The 22,696-nt window shown below is 36.9% G+C and overlaps 1 protein-coding gene across 3 annotated transcripts in view; it reads left to right on the top strand.

Annotated features, from left to right (window-relative positions):
* NRP1 (neuropilin 1) overlaps nucleotides 1-22,696 on the top strand; it is a 153,013-nt gene that overhangs the window by 1,494 nt on the left and 128,823 nt on the right. For all 3 annotated transcript variants that reach the window (XM_087823886.1, XM_087823880.1, XM_087823875.1), the window contains exon 2: nucleotides 2,522-2,696. In XM_087823886.1, coding sequence (XP_087680012.1) covers nucleotides 2,522-2,696 — 175 coding nt within the window. The remainder of the gene's footprint in view (nucleotides 1-2,521; nucleotides 2,697-22,696) is intronic.

The raw sequence follows: 22,696 nt of genomic DNA, 5'->3' as shown, positions 1-22,696 counted from the left end.
TTTTTGGAGGTTTTGTGATTGAAGCTATAAATTTCACCCCCACAGCTACTAAGCAGTGTTCTAAAAGATAGGCTTGGAAACAAAATACACACACACACACACACACACACACAGAATTGTGAATGCAGAGTTCAATTTATTAATAAACCTGAGTTTGTGGCATATTTTTATAATTTGGTAGGAGATAAAATAACATTCTCTTCCAATTGATGGAGCTCAGGTGGTTAGACTTCAAAAATTACAGCAATTCCACCTCCAGAACTCTTGAGATTAAATCAGTAGTGGGGATGTTCACAGGAGGGATTTGAAACCTAATACAAATAGCTTTCAGACTTGAGGTTGTGAACAAACTCTCCCTCTCTCTCTCTCTCTCTCTCCATATATATATATATACACATATATATATGTATATATATATACACATATATATATAATTAAATCTATTTTAATAAACACTGCCTTTATAATTATTCAAACTCTGTATACATTATTTTTGGGATACCCTATATATGTTATGAATATATATATATGTAATATGTATATATACATACTTATTTTCTTAGCAGAAATCTGGGGAATGCTAAGAACAGGAGATTGGGTTGGTGAGCTTGATGAGTTAAAGCCATGTTGCTATGCTTGCAGTGACCACAGCTTTTGTAACTCAGCGGACCTCTTAAAGCCATGTCCACCTCCTGTGAGTCCCAGTGTCTGCTAAATTAATTCATTAACCTTGTTTAGGACTAATGGTCCAGAGTCATTAGAAATTGCTTTTTCTTAATCAACTGCTAGAGAGATTGAACAGAGCCAGGGAGTCTAGCAGTCCACATTATCTTATTACACTGTCACTTTCTCAGAAGTCACAGATTAAAAAGCTCTGGTGTGGTACTGAGTCCACCTAAATGTCTTCTAAAGTGACTCTGTCGAGTGACTAGAAGCAGTGCTGTTTTATTTCACTCCTCTAACAGATACCAGACTCTGCCATGATGTTCATACAGAGCTGGAGGAGACTTAATGGAGTCACTTTCCAAGTTTTCTACACATTCAAAATAATGCAAGAGCCTGAGTAGAATCACACAACAGGGTCCAATATGATCATTAGCTGAGATTCTGAACTCCAGTTGCAACATCATTTCTTCTTGGCAAACCTTAATCTTTTAAAAGCCAAAGCAGAGGAAATCAGTGTAAGGCCACTCCTGATCTAAGCAACATAGTCAGAAACATCTAGCAATTGAGAAAAACAGTATAATTTATGTTGTCTTCTTTTTAATTTATGGGAAATGATTTCTGTAATGCATGTAGCTTTATGCATTTTTGATGTGCACTTCATTTTTCATTTCCATTTGACCTGGTTTTCCTGTAATAAAATTCTCTAGATTTATAAATTCATGCTGAGAGCAAAGAATGCTATTCTCTTTCCACAGGGAATCTATTAGATGCAATATTAAAATCTATATATGCCATTACTGAAAATTTGTGATTGATAGGCTTATATATTTCACTACTTTCATACCTGTTCCTCTTACATAGTTTATGCACTGAATTTTTATTGCTCAAAATTAAGCAGCAATAAATGTGGCAGCATTTGAGGCTGAGGCTCTCCAGTATGAAATCCATCATAAAAAGTGACAATAAGAATCTATGCTGAACAAGAAAGCATCCCTGAGACTGGTTTATTTGTCTCTTAGTGAATCACTTCAACATTTGGGGTTTTTTTGCAATGAAGGCTCAAAAAGTTAGCTCACCTTCCCCAGAATGTGAGAATGGGGCTTATCATATGTGTTACCAGACAGATCTCAATGTGGTGGGATTTTTTTCAACATGTAGGTAATTGGAATTAATATTGTGTGGATATTTATTTTTCTTCTGCCCTGTTATTTTGATCTGGTTTCCCAGCCTGAGCAACGTTATTTGGAGAAGTAGAGTAGAATTATTTCCGCTTCACCAAATATACTTTGTTCTGTGTTAATCTGGATGGAGCAGAGAAAACTCACAATCAGTTAGATTTATGGGCAGATAAAACAACAGGAGAAAAGGTTTGTCTTGGAAGACAATGCCCACTGATAATGACACAGACCAGGTTTATTATCAAAAGCTACACAAGGGTTCCAATAGCATCATTTAGTCACCTTCCACTTAGAACTTCTACTTAATGCAATTACACTTCTTGGGGGATATAATTTAGTCTAGCCGAAGCTCCGTGGGGACCATGTTAACATCCATTGAAAGGATTTAATATTTTTAATGCTAGAAGACCTTTTTCTTGGGACAGAAGTTTCCAGGGGATGGGACTTGAGTCATTTTAGCTCTCAGTTCACTTTCCTTCTGATCCAAACTTCCTGGGGTCTAAGAGCATTCCTTGGTGGGGTATTGCTATCAACACCACATGAAGGACCTGCAGGGACCTCTCAGAGTTCCCCATAAGAAGTTATGGGATGTTTAATAGCCAGTAATTTACATGCAAATCTAGAATAGCTAACTGATTGTGAGGGAAAGTTCTACTAAAATGTTATTTTCATTACAGATAAATGTGGCGATACTATAAAAATTGAAAGCCCCGGGTACCTTACATCTCCTGGTTATCCTCATTCTTATCATCCAAGTGAAAAATGTGAATGGCTGATTCAGGCTCCAGACCCATATCAGAGAATTATGATCAACTTCAACCCTCACTTTGATTTGGAGGAGCGAGACTGCAAGTAAGTGAAAACGTTATTTGAGCAGGGCACCACAGCACCATCTAGTGGCCACAGATGTCTAAGGGGGACAGTCTGTGTGTTCGATCTGGGATATAAATGGATCCAGGATTCCAATCTAGGCCAGATCATATGTCAGTGGTATGGAAATTAAATTATGTTAAGTGATTTCTGAGTTCCCCAAATTAGGAAGATTATATTTAAATGTGCAATCGCTCATATTCTTTTTTTCTGTTAAAACTTTTGGTTTTGAAACTCTTTTAAGAAATGTATATACATGTTTCTGCCCCCCTACCCCCACCCTGCTAAAGGGGAAGAACTAGAAACCCAAACTTTCACTTGAGTTTTTATTAAATATTGCGAGTCACTAACATTTGTTGCATTGAAAGATGGTGAGCTTGGATATTTTTGTAAGAAATCTGTGGCACATTTTATAACTCCAGAACTGTATTTTATTGGCATTGCAAAAGAAAATTGTCATTGAAAATAAAAAATATATAGGGTAAGTTGGATAAGGGGATTTTTATAGTAGATTATTGAAAGTCTTTTATTGAAGATGTGAAAAGTAATTATTACTTCACAATGAATACAGTGGGGCTCAAATATGAATCAATGTTTCATCCATCTGCTTTAGTCTGCTATCTCGTTCTATTATTAAGTTACTAAGTATAGTTAAGTTACTACACCAGATTTCATTATTATGAAAACAGTTTCACTATAGAGACAGTCTAAATTATATTTCCTCACTTTATGTGAACAAACTGGTGTTCGGTTTTCCACAGTATGGAAGGTATGTGTTGATGTTGCAGGCAGCAGTCCATAAAGATCCAGATTTACTCTTCTCTCTGGACAGCAAGCAGTCCACCTGTCTCTGTCTTGTCCACATCATCCCATCTGCCCTACTGCTCATGGTGTATTTGCCAGAGACTTGAACCTGAATATCAATTTTTAATGAAATTTAGACATACAAATAGTTTTAGCAAAGGAAAACAATCTAGTTAAATCTAAATTCTAAAGTGTCTCTCAGGGACTGATACGTTTCCCAAATTTTAAAATGGGTCAGTTTGATATAATTGTATAGAGTATATATAGGTTAATACTTTCACTGGATATCAACATTATTATGCAGGCACACTCATTATTAAAACTATTCTATCTGAAAACATGTAACCCTTTTAGGGAAGAACAGAATAATATGAAGATGTTCCCACCTGTAAGAAGTCCTCAAAACCTGTTGAGTTGGTGGGGTAAACTAGTTTTTCATGGACAAGGTAATGAGTTAATCTGGTTAACTCAACATTCTAGTGCATAGAGAATTATCATACATTCATATACTGTTGATCAATTTCCAAATAATCAGCATACACTATAGTGCAGTAAAATTATGCTGATTCTAGTTTAATTTTTGTTCTGTGACTCACAAGTGCTTCAGGGTATTAAATTGACTTTTTAGTCTTATGTGAAAGCTGTCATTAATAGAGTGTTACAGCAACTGCTGGGAAACAGGGAATTTATTGTATTTTCGGGGTGGTGGCAATATTCTGTATGGTGGTTTTTACATTGTCAGTCACCTAGACAGCCTAGAGTCTTGTTCTCTATTTTATTTTTGGTTTTTGAAACTACTTAAACTGCTATAGGAGATATTTTTAAGAAACTCTTATAAAACGTATTCAAGAAATCACATTATTTCCCCCAATACGGTGCTATTAAATTTCAATAAACTTGTGTTTATTAATTCCTGTCCTGAAAATCATGACCACGTATATGTGTAATATAGTAGTTAAATAATTCAGAACAGCCAGTGGTTATTAGCAGTGGTGTGTTGGTAAATGTTTGACAACTGGATCTTGGGAGAGGTGAGTCAAGCCCTGATATGTCATATTTGCCAATTTTTATAGTATAAATACTCCCTCCAATTTAAAACTACCCATGTGATGTCACTATGCACAGACTTGCAAAGTGATGTATTCAGTTGGTTCTTATGAACTGGTGCAAGCCAGCTCCAGGGCACAACTGGACTAGAAATGTAAGAAAGGGAAGCCAGTTGAGTGTGATAATATACATAAAGCGCTTACAGCAGTGTCTGGCACACAGTAAGCCTTAAATCATTATTTGGCATACCATAGTGTGAGGTAGGATATGGAGGAATTTTAGTTAGTTTCCTTTTTTTTAAGATGAAAAGAAAACAGAAATTGTATTTTCTAGGAAGAGACAATTTTAGTGATGTTAGCAAGGTATTCAAGAAACAGACATGGCCAGGAATACCGTTTCCTTAATTATTATGGTGAGATTTATTTTTAAATGCTAGAGTAAGGCGATTTCTTAATTATAGTAACCTAGGGTTTGTCCTCTGTGAAGGTGCCAACTCCTGGCCAGCCTTGAAAATCTGATATTTTTAGCTTGATGAAGTCAGCGAGCATTATGGCATGGAAAGTGTCTTTGTGCCGTGTTTTGAAGTGTTATCTGATTGTTTTATCAATGAAAATTCCAGAAATATTGGAAGACCAACTTAAGACCTTGCAGTTACTATCTTTTCCTGTTGCTCCACATGATTCCTGGTTATTGTTGAGAGTTGTAGTTGAAATTCTACAAATGTGGCACAGTTTTTACCTCCTTTTGAAAAGGCTGTGAAAAGAATCGACAACTTCAAAATGCGCAGGGGGATAGACTTTCCTACGAAAAATGGAAACCACCAGAAACCCTTAGAACAACAAATTCATGGACTTCGAAAGTTTATGTTAGATGCACAAAAGCATAGTTTTTTGGATTCCGGTGGGGTTTTTTGTAATTTATATTGGGCTACTTCCCAAATTGTATTTGAAGTGATACAAAATGAGTTCTAATAAACCACATTCAGAGAGCTTTTAGTTATTATTCCTGTTAAGAGCAAACTGTTGTCTTGATGTATTTAATATCATTCCCTTTCTCAGCTATATTATATGTACTTGTACCAATGTCATAAGGTTGTTGTAGTGGATAATGAAGTAGTGGGTATGAGAGCCCTTTGAAAAGTTAAAAGCTTCCCTCAAAAGAAGTTATCATTTTTATGATATCTTTAACAACTTGGTGATTGTTAGAAAATTTGGAAATATGAAATTAAGCATATGTCAAACTGAATATATTGATACAGTAATGGGATGATCCGCATATAATACACCCTGCATTTTCTCTTGATACCATCAGTATTTGTGTAGTCAACTTTCATCATGTGAAAGCTCAGGAAATCAATTCCTGAGTACATTTGCTTATTGAGAAACATCCTTGAGAGCCAAGCAAACAATTATTTTTCTGTAAGGTATAGGGGTGGATAAGAAAATAGGTTAGTTATGATAGAACAAATTTTCATTTAAACTTTACTGTTTTATTTACAATTAAATAAAAAACTATTTCATGATTTTAACAATATAATTTACGATTTATTTATCACAACTTTTCATGAGAATAACACCAGAACTGACCCAATACATAAAAGTAAACTATGGATCTAATCTTACAAAAACTTTTTATAGTGCATATCAAGGGGTGGGAGCTGTTTCCTTGTGGAAAATTTATGTGCAAGTTATGCCTAATAGTTTTAAAATGCAGCAGTCTATGTTTATGTCACCACGGAATCAGTTTTCATTACAATTAAGCAGTAAAAAACATAATATTGTAACTCATTGAATTCTTTTATCGAACGAGGGCTATTGATCAGTCATTCAGCAGAGCAGTAAGTAGAACATCTGTCTGCAGGACTAACATTGTGCTAGGATTTCTAGCTAGATACACTGTCTGCTTTTATTGTTATGTTGATATAACAGAGGGAACTAGAGAATGTTCTGAGAGTAGATGCTGTTAAAGAAATGGAAGGAATGATGATTTTGTTTTCTGCACCAACAGAATCCTCCATGGTTGTTAAATATGGTAAGGCAGACATCTTGAATCTCATAAAACTTTATATCTGCATAATAAACAAGAATGTCATTGATACAGTAGTTCGAATTTATGGGACTTTTCCAGTTTCCCAGCAAGGCAACCTATCAGCATGGTAATTTATAATGGTTTGTGACAAATACTGCTGAGTAAAGAGGTGTGTGGTTACATTCAGATCAGATGTCCTCATCTGGGGAGCAATAAAAATTTCACAGACATTGGGTTAAAAACATTAAGAAAATTAATGTGAAGCTCCAGAAATGGAGTCTAAAAAGGTGACATTGTTGGAGGGAGAAAGCCCAGTAGTGGTCTTCTTACTGACAAGTTCCTGACTTTAGTGACTGATTGTCACTGATGTTTTGTATGATTTTCACCAAGACACAAGGCTAACATGCATAGATGCTTTTCTGTCTAGAATTTAAATCTCTTCTTTGTGTAAAAAATAATAGGTGTATTTTTTTTTCTAACTTAATGCAGTCAAAGGAAGATTTCACTCTCATAAATTCATATGAAGTTTAATTACAATACAATTATAATGAAATACGTGAATTTCAAGTTTGGGAATGTTGTTAAATCACGAATTGTTTCTTTAATGATACTTTTAAAAATATTACAAACTTTGAAACACTGCTCATTTCATTTATTTTAATAGAATATAAACTCACTGAATAAAAATTAATCTGTCCTTTGTTTCTTGAATCTGATTATTTCTACAAATTTAATTATATAATGGTCACTTATTCATTTATTGGCAATTTTGGGAACATAGGTTCTATTTTTGGTTTCCCTAAGTAATGTTTTGGCTTTATTCACTTTGTTCAGCATGAATTTTTACAGTAGTTTTGGTTTTTAAAGGATTCATTAAAATATTATTTATCTTGATTAGTGAGGTTTTTGGCTTTTTGTATCCAAGGCAAGTGCCTCACTCTAGTCCCAGTCTTGTGACTTGGAGCATCACTTAGACCAAAGAAAACAAAGACCTTGTTTTATGGAAAATAGTGGGTATTTTATGCTAAAATACTTCTTCATTGACTATATGCATATGTACTTTTAATTAAAGTATAATATAATCTAGAAAAGTACACAAAGTAAGTATAAAGTTTGATAAAATTTTTAGTGTGACCATATAACCAATCCAGAGTAAAAATTCCCAGCTTTCTAGAAAGAAGCCCCCATGTTTACTTTCAGTAACTAACATTTGGCCTCAAGGACAACTGCTGTCCTGACTTGTGCGATTCCATTTTTATAAATTTCAAAATCAAACAAAACTATAGTCTTAGGCTGTATATACTATCCTTTCACTACAGTGAAATTCTGTGGAATTTAGATAGAAAAATGTGTACTGTTCCCTGTCTAATAAAAAAAACAGAGTCCTACTGAAGCATTTTCTATTTTTTTTCAGTGACTACTGCAGAAATATTTTGTATTTGTTACATATACTATGGTTTGTAAAATAAACACAAAGTTTTCCATCTGGAGCCTGCATTATATGCAAGGCAAATTCTGAAAAATCTTCTTTGCTTTATTTTTTCTCATCTTTTTATTGCTGGTTTTGATCTCAGGTAACCTCCCAATATGGGCAATGTGAGCAGCACCTCCACCACCAAGCTTAATTCAATTAAAAACACTATTGAGTGGGTAAGAATGAACCCTTCTCAGAACAACTGCTGGCCCATGTTGTTACCACCTGCAGCATCCTTAGTTACTACTCAGGCAGATAATTATCTACTTTCTTCCCTTTGATTTTCCCTCATTAGCACTGATTGTATTTGAACAGAACCCAATGTATTTAGTAAAATTAATTTTCTTTATTATTTCTTACTATAGGCAATCACATTTAATCATAATGTATTTTGAGTATTGCAGGGTTGTTTGTGTGTTCGGCATTCCTGTAATTCAAAACAAGCAACCTTGCTCTGGCCATGTTCCGAAGTAGTTAGAGAGTCGGCCTGGGCATTGAAGGGTCTTGGTTCGATTCCTGCACAAGTGCCAGTATGTGGGTTACAGGTTTGATTCGCACCCTGGTTGGGGCATATGCGGGAGGCAACCAATTGGTGTGCCTCTCACATCGATATTTCTCTCTTTCTCTCTCCTTGTTTCTCTCTCTCCCTTCCCCTCTCTCTGAAAAATATCTTCGGGTAAGGATTAATGACAACAAAAACAACCTTTATGAGAAGCTAAAAGGAAGTTCAGTTGAAATCTTATCAGATTGAATCAACATGTGCATGACATTTTCAGATTTCACTTTGGGAAATAGGCACTCAAAAATTGATCCAAGTGAGACATATGCCTTCAGTTGCCATGCATATTCTCAGCTCCTTTTTTTCCTGCATAAAATGTGATAGTTGCATGCATGCTGATATACTTCGGCAGAAGCACACACAAACACATATGTGCATGTGTGTGCACTTGTAAAGGAGGCTACCAAATTAGCTTAACTAATTGCCGGTGTAGTATTCATCAAGGCGGTCATTAAGCCTGAAGAAGAACGAGAGACAAGATTAGTGTTCAGATCAGGTTCCAAATGCCTCATAACTGGGTGTCTGTAATCAATACTGATTGTAAGAGTCAGTGACTTGGCAGAACATAGCACCTCAAAAGATTTTTCCTCCTAGTCGCTGATAGATTGAACTGTGTCTAGGCCAGTTAGGGATGGCATGAGGTATAACTCTGGTTAATGGAGTTTGAAAGCACAAAGCACATATAAATATAATATTCCTTTGGAGCCTGATAACCAGGCAGCATAAGGGCTCGATTTATACAATTCAAGGGACACATGAGATCCCAGCTGCGCCTAGTGCTTCCTCACCGGCCTGCAAGTATTCTCTTCCAGGCGCCGCTTACTTGCTTAATTAATCTGAGGCAAATAGCCCCAGATTCTCGCTCTCCTCCAGTTCCCCCATTTGGAACATGTTGATACTTCTATTTGCCACTGGTGACTCAGTAAGTAAGGGTTAAAGAGAAAAATATTTGCTCAGGCACTGGGTTCCTGTGAGGAATAGAAGAGTGTGTTTTGAGAAGAAACAGATGCTTCAGAGTATTTTGTTTTTATCTGATCAGATTCTTGTATAATCAGTCAGCTAGGTTGGAGGTGATGGCTTGTTGCTTCTGTGATGTCTGGCATGTCATAAAGAGACCGACCAGCCGCAGGATGAAATAGGATCTAAATGTCTCCTTTTCCAAGTTCTTAAATTTCTCTAGAACAGGCAGAAGGGGCAAAAGCCAGTCAGTATGATCGCGATTCTAACTCCGTGTCTGACTCCCCAACCAATGAATGCTCCTAGCGGGCAGCTATTGCAGAAGATGTAAGTTACCAATGAAATGGCATGGAAAAAAAGAAGATGTTATCCAAATCTTAGTCCTAGCTAGATGACTTTAACAAAATTGAAAACACAAAATTCCCAAATTAAAGAAAAAGAGAACACACTTTGACTCAAAGAAAATTAAGGACACAAAGCCCCACACACTTGGTAGCACAGGTTTATTTTGTCTGATTTGGGATTATGTTATTTTTTTAGGTGTAGTGACACCTGGCTCAATTAGTCTATTTTTTTATCTTTTATCTTGGTTCATACTTACCTGTTCATTCTTTTTTTAAAATTTTATTTTATTACAGATGTTCCCCATTGTTCATCTTAATAACCTGAGAAAGTGGACATTTATTTGTTAACAAATTTGGACATAGAAAAGATGATTAAAAGTTTAATTTCTGGGTCAGTCACTCTTTCGAAAAAATGGGAGCCAATGATAGTCTGACTCTATTTGCACCTCTGTTCTAACACCCGTGTGTTTAGGTTCTTCCTTCTAACTGCACAGCAAGAGTTTGTCTCCCCATTGGCGAAACTACATCTTACATATTTCTACCATCCACAATTCAACAGAATGATTTTCCCATAATAGGAATTAGTTTCATTGAACTACACAGCTGACAGTTTTATTGAAATTGAAATTTGGTGATGAAGAATACGAGAGAAAAAGCACAGTGTTTCCCTGAGTAGGATCTGTGGTTAATAGTCAGCAACCTGGAGAATGCACAGTGAAATTGGGTGAAGGGACAGTGAATTGGGCAATTTAGATAACTACTCAAGTGTGTGGTCAGCCTGAAAGTCCTTTTAGAAAGTACTTCTGATAGCCTGGATATGGACATTCCCCAGTCCCCACATACCTGGTCAGAGGCATCGGAACTGGAATTTTGGAGTCTTTGATTCTCAGGAGCACAGGCAAGGGCCAGAGATTGGCTGGAGTGACAGAGCAACAGGAGCAGGCTCTGCCACATGAACCACCTGCCTCCCCTCCATTGTGTACATTTGGAATGTATTTCAGGCGGGATTTATTGGAACCAAAACATCACCAAAACTGTCCTAGCAGCTTCTTCACTTTACAAGGGGTAGTGCATAGTTTTATTTTTCAATGAAGGTTGTTGACACTAGATGAAGGGAAGGGTGGATTGCTTTTTTTTTAGGACTAATTAGAATTTCTCTATTTTTTCCCCCAATGATAATGTTTTGCATTTCCCTTATCCTTTATTCCAGTGCCAATTTCTTTGTCCCTGGCTGGGGACACAACTGAGTAACAGGATATATTGGTTTAGTCCTTTAAGACACGTCCTCATTTCCCTCTTTAGCTCTTCTAGCATCATACCTGATGTGTGTGTGAGCTCATTAACGAGAGCTGGGGATTTCTGATTGTCAGGGGACTGTGTTAGCAGCTCCCTGTGAAAAAGTTGTTCTGGTGAGAATTAGGGACGTGAGTTATAATTGCATTTCTGCCATTCATTCCCATCTGTGAGATGAGACACAGGCCTTATGGGCTGGGTTGCTATCTATGAATGGCTTGATTACGGTACCATTAATACCATGTTTTTGACAATGTTAACCAGTGTGGCTCAGGAAGATATAACAACATAAGGGTCTGACGGAGGAACACGACCTAGACACAGCTTTAATTCATCTTTTTCCCTTCTCTTTGTGAAGAAAAAAATGCTTTCCTTCCTCTACCTATCTCAATAACACTGCTGATGAGATAACGTAGGTGGAAGCATCTTATGAATACAAGAGCAACATGTTAAATAAAGCCTAGGTACTACTATAACAGGAAGTGCATCCGCAGGTTTTGTTCCTTAAAATAAGTTTAGACAGTAAACAACAACATCTGCATCCTTAGGAGCAGGCACTGATAAATATTTCAAAAGCACTGCACATTTCCACAACAGAGATGGTATCTAATGCTCAGCATGTATTCAGCCAACAAGAATTTCTAAATATCTTATAATAAGTTGCCTGTTTAAGTGTGTACATAATTGCAGTCTTATAAAAATCTATATGATGGAGTTTCTGGAAAATCTCATGAAAGATGCTATCTCAGTGTCACAAACTTGATAATAACATTGATGGCTTAAAAAAAAAAAATCATTATTTTCCTAAGTGTGCCTGAGGACTTATAAATATATTCAGTACATTCCGACCCTAAACCAGCCCATACTTTATTTAAGGCAGAAACCAATAAAATAATGGTTATTACAGCAAGGGCGTTGTTCCTTCCCAATCATTTAAACCAAATAGTGCCATTATATTAATGTTCAAAAAAGAGGAAAATACATGGATTTTTGTAGTATAAATTCATAGAGAAAAGCAGCTGAGAAAATAAATGTTTTTAAATTGATGGTCCATCCCAATCTCATCCCTTTCCCTCTGTCTCTAGTTGCCCCCATGCCCTTTAACCTTTCTGTCTCCTTCCCGCAATTCTGTTTCTGGCAGATTTCCCACTAGTGAGGGGATTCTCAGTGGCTGCAAAGAAGAGATTGCATGAAGGAAGGCCCTCAGGACTGTGGCAGAGAAGAGATTACTCTTTTAATCCCTTCTCCCCACTGCACCCTTATGAACGGCCTTATATGATGCAGTTATGTCTGCAGCCTCTCAAAGTACTCTCAGCTCTATTTTCATTTGAAATGTCTGTAGGTATGTGTGGCTGGGAGCTCCTGAAGAAGGGGTTTGCTTTTCCTTCTTGTGGGACCATTGTGGGCCTCCAGGGGTCAAACAGACTGTAGGACTTTTCCACTTGTGAGTAAAAGAAATCTTTCTTAGACATTGTTACCAGTCAAAAATTTTTCATCTCTCCATCTCTCTTTTCTATTACTGTCAAGGGTATTGAACATGGTGTCTAAACTCCAGAACTTTCTCACTAACCTCTTTTCAGCACAATTTCTGTCCCATCCAGTTGGCTGAAACTGCTTGCTCCAATATCATACTCCAACTACTCTTCTTTTTTTAAATATATCTTTATTGATTTCAGAAAGAGAAAAAGAGAGAGAGAGAGAGAGAAACATCAATGATGAGAGAGTCATTGATCAAGCCCACAACCCAGGCATGTGCCCTGACTGGGAATCGAACCCCGATTGCCTGGATCCTAGGTCAACGCTCAACCGCTGAGCCACACCCAGCTGGGCCAATCACTCTTCTAAGGCCTCAAACTATTGGCCTTTTCTTGGCCCTAACTTCTTCAACCTTGTGTATGTACAAATCATACACAATTGGCTACACTCCATGCATTGGAGCTTTATTCTTTCCTGCATCTTATGATCTTGTGCCATCTTGATATCCTCTCTACTTCTCTGACCACTTATCTTTTTGACTAGTTTCTCTTTCTCCTCCATCACTGAAACACGGGCATCTGACAAGGTTTTACTTTATCCCAAGTGTCTTCTCCCTGAATTACCTTTTGGATCTTAGCCGTTTATCTCAGATAATACCCAAAATTCTGTCCAGCTCTAGATTTGACCTAAGCATTGGACTCAAACTTCTAAATTCTTTCTGGATGATGTCGACTGCCTGGGACCATAAACCATTGCCACGAATGAAAAATCAAATTATGTTCCTCCTCTTAAAATGACTTCTGCATTTATTCTTTCTATTGTTGATTGCTTCCTTTCCTATTTATTCAAACTTGAAACTCTGGATCATCTTCTGATTTCTTTCTGTCCTCCAAATCTAGTCTGTTTAAAGGCCTCTAAATTACATATCTGCAATGTCCCTCACATATGTCTTTTCTGTTATATTTCTGCTGCTACCACTCAAATTCTGACACTGGACCTTCCCTCATTTCTCCTCTCTGCTTAGAAACATTGAGAGTTCCCCATTTTTTCCTTGCTTCTTCCTGTTCTTCTCAGCCTTCCACATGTAGCTCCCACCTGTTTCTCTGGCCTATCCCCTGAGATTCCACCATATATTCTACCAAAATGCTCACCTTGTAGTTCTTCAGGCTCGTCCTTGCTCTCTTACTTCAGGTCTAGTTGCAGGATGTTTCTTTCACATACTTGTGTCTCCCTGTCAAAACATTGCACACCATCCTTGTCTTTCCTGAAGTTATGCTTCCTTCATAACTCCATTCCTCACAACCAACTCCCAAGAAATGTGGTCTCTTGTTCTCTGTCCTCTGACACCCCCAAGAACTGTGTTTATGCATCATTCCCGCTCCTTATAATGTTCCGTAATATGTTGTAATCATTGGCATTCTGCTACTGCTCACCCAACTAGTTTCTCAAATTCTTAAGAACAGAGACTGATACTGTTTTCTACCACTTGCAGAGCCTATTGCAGTGCTTTGCCCAAAGTAGATGCTTAATTAATATTTGCTGAATTTGAACTGACCCACTGATATTTAACAAGTCTTCTCCAGTGTGTTCATCTAGCACAGAAGTATCAAGTCAGCTTTTTTAGGAAAAGCTCTAGCTTCATCAGACTATAACAATGCACATTTAAACTTCTCATTTACATGATAAACCCTTCATTTTCCTGGGTAATGGGAGTCAAACTTAAATTTTTGCCCTCTAAAAACCTCTATTTTTAAAAGCCTAGATTTCTACACGTGAATAGTTTCAGCTAAATCTCAAAAAATTTGCAGAGGTAGTACTTGAACCAAAGCTTTGCTTTCTGTTTCACAGTCATCTTCATAATCTGTTTTGGAGTTAGAGGCGTAAAATGTATTAACATTGTAGGCCTATGTCCTGATTGCTGAGTATTTTCTGACATCCCCACAACTCTTGAGACTTTGTGTCACAACTCTGTAAACTTTTCCTATTGTATATTCATGTCTGGGCTTACATCCAAACCACCTTTAAATAAATTTAACAGAAATAATTTAGAATCTTTTTCCATTCCATCTGGCAACCCCAATAAATTCACATGTGAACTTCACAGCAGGCCTGCTGGGGAAAATGGATAAAGTGAACCTCTACACTAGAAAAGTTTGCATGGGTGTAGCCCTGAAGAAGGTTGTAAATATGTTAGTACATATTATTGGATAAATATCCAACCCTGTGTCTCGTGCAACCACATTAAGACACTACCCTGGAGAGATGCTAGATGAGCCAGCCCAGGGTCGCTGTAGTGGGGCTGTGGTGGGGCATTTTCTGAAATGGACTTCAGAGGTTTTCTGAAGTTTTCTGTTTTCTGAAATGGAATCAGGGGCTTCAGCTGCTCCCGTGGTTCACACCTTTGTCACCATAGCAACATTTCCTAAGCATGTCTTACAGCTGTGTGTCACAAGGGCTAGTGTCAACCCAAGAGGAAGAGACAAAGAAGTAGCAGGTGTGTGGCTACCCAGCGTTTTTACATTTCTCACTAGCCCCCAGTGTCACTCGCTTATACCAAGTTCTCTGGGATGTTTCTAAGTGTTTCTCTTATTTCTCTAATCTAGAATTCCATATCACATCCTCATTCTCACATCTCTATACTTTTTCTGCAACCAGAGAACACAGTAACTTACATGATCAACTCTTTCCTTTCCAGCAGGTAAAAGCTTCACTTGGCAGAGGCAGAATTGCTACCGATTATGCCCTCAACTTCTTCCATTTTGTGCCAAGCCTGTGTTGACCATAGTTCCCCCAGGAGACTTGCCTTCACAGGTTATGCCTCCAGGAACCCACCCAGGTCCTGAGTTCTAGAAGTGACTCAGTCTTCAAGTAGCTGTGGGCTCCAGTGTTTAATCCCTTCGGGCCTTCATTTCCTCATCCGTGAAATAAGAGGAGTGGGTTCTGTGCTTTAAATTATTTTGCCTCTAATATTACAGGATTCTCTTTGTGCAGGGGAACCCTGCTGCCATAAGACCAAATTCCAAAGATACCTTTTCTGATTCAGCCTGGCCCTGATCCAGAGCCTTTCTCTGGCCTTTGACAGGACAACCACCCAGCCCCTATTTTTTTTCTTCTTTCTTAGGCCTAAGCTACTTCGGCTTAGCCTAGACCCTCCCTGCCTCTTGTAAAACAGCCCTCTTCTCTTTTCTTACTCTTTTGTTTTCTCCAAGACACATATTTTATGTCAGTTTTATACCCTTAAATTATATAACATTTGCGACTCTATTTTGGCAACATTTATTCTAAGGAATTATCACTTTTTCACCTAGACCTTAATCTTACCCATTGATAAGTATGTTTTAATGTTTTATCTAATTAGTAATTTAGAAGAACTGGGAATGTGGTCCTCAGTAATACTTTATTGTTCTACTGTTGTTGAATATAACTCTTGAAGGTGGTGGAAATTCTGTGTAGGAATGAGTAGTTTGTTCTTGAAACTAGATGAGATACAAGCCAAGTTCGAAGTGTAATTTAATGGCAGTTGATAACCTGCTTCTAAACCTACACTTGAATTTGATCACTAACACAGAAGTAGCTTTTACCTTATCTCTTTGTTCAACATAGATTGTTAAAATTAGATTGTAAAGAATAGAAATTGCATTGGAAAGAATACAAAGGAATGACAACAGTGATTTTGCTAATAAATTCCACTCTTTATGTCTCAAAAGCAGTGTAAGCTAAGCAATAAGCTATGTATCTATTTGTAAAACAGTCTCAAATTAAGGAACTTATTTAGGTGTCATTGTAAAAATAATTTTCTGAAATTGTGGTCTATCAACAGGAGATAAGATGGTACTTTGTTGTCGCCTGCTGAGGCCCATTATGAATATTCTATTTCAGAAGCAAATCACACTGTAAATACAATGTTGAGATTCGTTTTTCCCCACAACAGCATTTTTGCAAAGGTGCAATTTCATAATTTGCCTTAGCATTGATAGCACGTCATCATTTCTAAGCTCTTTATAACCAACCACTGGTTAATTTGCACATCCTTGGGAAATGGTTTATTTGTACCAGACCCACTTTAACATGAAATCACTGAAATATATAAAGATAAAGCAACTTGCCCAAGGCTAACCAAGGACAGATATGATTAACACTTGCTATTCATCTATGTGTGTCCTTTCCTTCACACACCTGACTAGGAACTTCTGAACACTTTAAACATAGAATGTTTCCAATAAAGATTAAAAAGCCCTATTAATGATTCTACTACAGGCAGGAAATTTGGTTTCAAAAAATAAATATAAATCATTCAATATTCAAATATAAACAGGACTTGAAATGAATAATCATATTAATTGTATTTTTCTCCTCTTGTCTCCTCCTGAGCCATGTTTTTGTTAAAGCAAATCATCAATGGGTGGACTAATATCTAAAGTTACTTAGCTGATTCTCAGCATTAATTGAGAAATGTCTAGTATTTCTAAACACAACAATAAAAAGAGAACGTGAGCTGTCAACCCCCATTATTTTTGTCATTACATCTTTCCTGGAATTGACCTTGAGGTTTAAACTATTCATGTTTCTTATCAATGTTGTTTTAAGGTTTGGTTTATACAAGGGTTGGCAAAAGTAGATTGACAGTTGTGAGTGTGTGAAACACAGAGTTAATAAACTATTGTAATAATCATAACCTACATGTCTTTTTCCATATGAACAACTGTCAACCTACGTTTGCCCACCCGTGTATACTGATTATGCAGGCCTGAAATTGATGGTGAGCGTAAGTTCACTGTTAATCATTCAACACAACATGTACTTAGAAAAAATACACATGGTAATAAATTCAGAACTCACAACTTGAAAGTTGGAGTAAATTCGGACCTTATTCCAAAACATTGTTTATTTAGACATCAAAATTCTTCAACTGAACACCCCAATTTTTGCCTACTACTACCACATTCATTCATTCGTTTGTTCATTTATTCATTCAACAAGTATTTACTGACCACCCAGAATGTGCCAATTACTGTTTAGTGGTAAGCAGTAAACAAAATAGACATTCCTTGCCTTCATGGCACTAATATTCTAGAAAGACAGTGATAAACAAGAGAGATCTGCTATATCTGGAATGGTTTTGTGCTCTCTGTGTGCCCTTCCAGCTTGCCCGTCCTCATTACCTTCACCTGCAGGTTCCAAGGCAGCCCCCCTTGCTTCAGACAAGATGGATATAAAAATAGTCTGGCTGAGGCAATTGTTGGCTTAGCATCAAGTCTGTTTCTGGTTGCTGGTGCTCTTTGCTTGTAACCATCTGCTGAGGCTCCAGACCCTCTAGGATTCAGCCCTCAGCTGTTTCATAGGTCACTCAGTTTCCAGCCCTGAATACTCTACTAGTGTATGTCTACTCTGCAGACCTTATACTCACCATCTCATTCTGACTTTAGGTATTGCCTCTTTGGCCTATTATTTTAGGTCCCAGTCAGTCTCCTTTCATTCTTCAACAGGTCCTGAGTGACTGGCTTCAGGAAATAGTAGACATGGACAGAGGGAATATGTGGCTTGTGAAGCTTCCCAGGATGGGTTGGAGTTGCTTTAAAGTATATGTTTGCCAGAAACGAGCTCAGCAGGGTAGCTGGGGATGGCCTTTGGGTGAATCACATGTGGAAATCTCTTGGTGGGGGACTAAACACAGTTAGCTATGACTTTTGGAGTTCTTTTGTCATCCCAGCAGCCGTTTTACTGGCTCTTCAAGGGACTCAAATTAAACAGAAAGGATAGAAAGAAACTGTAGAAATATTTTCTACCTCCTATTCCTAGCCAGGGTATAAAAATAGTAGTTCTTCAACAAAAATATTTGTGACTAAATAAATGGTAACATTCCAAACCTTATCTCTTTCCAAGAAAGGTCCCATGCACTTCCTGAGTGTGACGATGGCACTAGAAATAGAAAGAGCCATTCTTAAGGAGACATGGACCGAACTTGACCAGTGATAGGCTCTGAAGGGACATGGAGACTGGGATGTTAATGATTAAGCAGTCTTCATCTTCAGGTCTGAAAAAACAGGAGTATCAGTAAAATAAATAGTAAAAAAGTCAGTAGGTTCCATTTCAGACATCTTGAGATGCTTTTGAAATATACACACAACATTCTATTGCTTTTGAAGTAAGATGATCAAGTTCAATGCTATAAAAATGGGTTTGACCACTTAATCGTAAGGGAAGGAGGGAAACTAGAGTTAACTTGTTAAACTTCTTTCACAGCCATGTCAAGGATGGCAAATATGTTTGATAACATGGTACCTCTGATTGATTGGTAGTGCCTTCTGTAGTACACTTGAAAAAACTTCTTGGGAAGGGCGAAGTCATAGACTGCAGTGCCTCCCAGGGGCTTCAGGAAAAAGTGGTGGCACAAGGACTACAAATCTGCTATCTTTAACCCATATGCAGATGCTACTTCTTTTGGAAATAGTTTAAACATAGAAGGGTAGAGAAGAGTTTTATTTGGAACAAACATTTTTGTTAATTAAATAAAAAAGTGTGCATATTTATTTTTCTTGAGCACAGTTATCAAAGTAAATTTTAAAATGTAATTTTTATGTAAGCCCAATGACAATTTTAAATTAATTTCTTTGTATTAAGTAAAGTCTAATGTATGTATTCTATACAGTCACTTTTAAGAAATTCAATGTTTGCAGATTTCTAAAAATTATTATCATTTTTATAGTCCTAAATAAAACTTTCCTCTGTAGTTTGGAAAATTCCACATTCTGTTTTGCACACTAGGACTTTTATGCAGACATGTACACACTGAAGTTGCATGTATATGATGGAACCAGGGCACATAGTTTTCCCTTAAATAAATATTTGAAAAACACAAGAAAGTAAGTAAACTGTAATCCTACCACAGATAATACTATCTATACTTCCATATATCGTTTTTCAGTCTTTTTTCTTTACATTTAGAAATATAAATATGTTAAAAATTGAGATGATTTTCTGTAGACAATTTTATCATACCATTTTCTCTTAAAATTACATTTAAAGCATTATTTAGGCCTTTAAATAGTTTTTAAAACATGACTCTTACAAATCACGTTATCTTTTCAAAATAATAATTTTATACGAACTACTTGGGATATTTAAATTGTTTTCAAATATTCAGAATTATAAGTAATTATAAATAATGCTGAGATCAACATCTGTATGCATATCTTTATGTATCTTTGGGAATTTCTTTAGAAGAGACCTCTAGAAGTATGGTTCCTGAACTGAACAGTAAGGACAGCATTAAGACTCGATACAAATTGCCAGTTTACTTGAGAGGGTAATTCTTGGGGATAGGGGAGGTTGATGACATTTACTTTAAAACCAGAACGACACTTCCAAAGAAACTGATATTTTTATGACATGAATTGATATTTTAAATCATGAATTGACATACTTTCTAAGAAAGACCAGAGAATAAATATTTTAGGCCTCCTTGGCAAGACATTCTCAATCTCAGCTGCTCAACTCCTCCATTATAATGTGAAAGCAGCCAGAGACAACAAGTAAATGAATGAGCGTGTCTGTGTTTCAATAAAATCTTATTTACAGAAACAGGCAGTTGGACAGATTTGGTCTGCATGCCATAGTTTGCCAACCCCTGTCTTAGTTGAAAATTCTGCTGTCCTGTGATTTTGTATTTATCAAGAATTGGGAGCCATGCTTTGTAGAGTTCACTTTATGAAGAATGGAGCTTGCAGGTTTGTGAACACCAGCCATAAGCTAGGGAAGGGAGTAAATCTGCTTATGTGGCAAAGCAATTTGGAACTAAGCAAGGAAGCTATGAATCAACTTTTTTTTTCAACATATGTACAGAGAAGTCTATAAAGTTAGGCTTCTGTTTGCCTCGGTCGGGCAGCTGGACCTCTGCCCTTCATCTTTTCTCAGTGTGCTTTCTTGAGAAATTCACTCTGACTCCCACAAAAGTACTCACATCTATGCATACAAACTAATCTCACTCAATATTGATTAAGTCAGGGGCTTGTCACTAATTAATTCCAGCATTACTACACAATTCCTAGGAAAACAAAGCTGAAGCTGGAAGGAAAAAAAAGTCTGCTCAGAAATAGTTTTGTTCTCATGAAATCTACCTAACAGAGAATATTTTTCCCAGATGTTAAGCATACAATTGCTTTTCCTTAGGTGACCCTTTTCAGAGCAACTGAAACACATCATTGACTACCTCTAAAAAAGGTATAAAATACAAAGAGAATAAGCCAAGTGTATATTGGTTTATTATATAAACTAAATAATGCTCCGAAATAATGCTACTATGTCATAGATAATTCTCAATTATCTGTCAAGAAACTTGTAAACTGACCACAGGAATAAAGTATGTTTTATTGTATTATTTTAGTGGTTGTCTACCTCCATCTCAAAGGTGCTTTGAATTCAGAATCTTTATGGTAAAATAGAAGATAACGGAGGTTGCATTCAGTGACCGTGGGATCTTACATAGGTACTCTCTTGCACACGTACATGTGTGTACACACACATACACACCAAACAGAGCCTTCTGACCGCAAAAGTAGCTGCCTTGGTAAACACACCTTAGAGTCCAGCAGTGGTTTGATGCTCATTGTTTCTGTCTCTTTTATTTATGCTAGAGAAACAATGGGAACTAGATGTCCACAGCTCTCTGCCAATAATAAAAGTGTGTTTGCTGGCCAGCTGAACAAGTAACAAAGAGTTGGGGGAAAATGGATTTGACCTTAACAAATTAATATAAACAATAACGTTGCTGGATACACACATGTGGAACAACTACAGTTAAAATTTTGGTTAGTAATACTTTTTTACTTAAAGGCCCCAAGTTATGTTGGCATGATAAGCTTTTAGAAATAGTACACATTTTTAAAAATGTGTATAATGTTATAAACACACATATACTGCTCGGCAGCTAGTTGAGAAGACAACCGCAGATTTATATTCTGACCCTTCTATTTGATGAATGAAGAAACTAAAGTTTCAACAGTGACTTGCTCCCTGAGTGGGTCTATGGTGCAAATTTGGTTCTCCAGGTTCCCAGGACAATGATCTGCTCACCTGTTCACAGTTCCTCTTCAGCTATGTGTCTTTCCTATTTTTTATCTGTTCCAAGTGGTACATATTCATGAGGCGGTACTTTGAGGTACGTGTACCCCTTTTGTAGCTGGTCCATTAAGGGGTTCAGAACTCACTCTGTGTCATCTTGAAGGGTAGAACAGGAACCAATGGGTAGAAACTATCATCCTAACACACACCATAACAAACTTGCTAACTTTCATAAAATACGATTTTCCAGCATATTCAGGTTCAATCTTGAGCTATTTTAATTTGAAAGATTTACACATTTTAAAATAAAATGGTTTAGTACAGTATATGTGTTTGTACAAATGCAGTTCAGCACATTTATATTAGTTGTTATCCATCTAAATACATGACAGCAAATCTCAGAATGAGGTTACCAGTGAAGCCACATGAAATGATCAATTCCCCCTACTCTCCCTCTGTGCTGTGGATTGGGAAATTGTAATGTTACAACGCTCATGTGTAGCCTGGTAAAACATACCATCATGGTGCACGTTGTTCCATGGCAAAGCACTGTTCAATTATAAATAATTGATTTAATTATTTACATTACTTTAAATCAATCTGGCTATATGGATGCTTAGACTCAAGGCATATGGTCTTCTATTCTCTTTCTACTCTGGATGCTTCCTTCCCCCAGAAGCTTTTAATCAGTGTCTGATGCCATCTGTGAGGAGTGTCCTACATTTCTGTCAAGATTCAGACCTAGACTGAATTGGGTCCACACATAAATGGAGATGAGTAGATTGAGTGTCCACCACATGGCCACTGGTTTAGATGAAGTCATTTTTATTTCATTCCCTGGAACATGTAATGAAAGACACAACTCACCTCAAAGCTAAGTTTGAATTAGATAGTGACATTGGCATGACTGCTAAGGGGCAGTTATTGTGTACTAGAGTTC

The sequence above is a fragment of the Miniopterus natalensis genome, chromosome 1, assembly GCF_054644295.1.
Source record: "Miniopterus natalensis isolate mMinNat1 chromosome 1, mMinNat1.hap1, whole genome shotgun sequence".
Classification (NCBI taxonomy): Eukaryota; Metazoa; Chordata; class Mammalia; order Chiroptera; family Miniopteridae; genus Miniopterus; species Miniopterus natalensis.
Note: the sequence above shows the minus strand (reverse complement) of the source record. Positions and strands in the feature narration are given on the sequence as shown.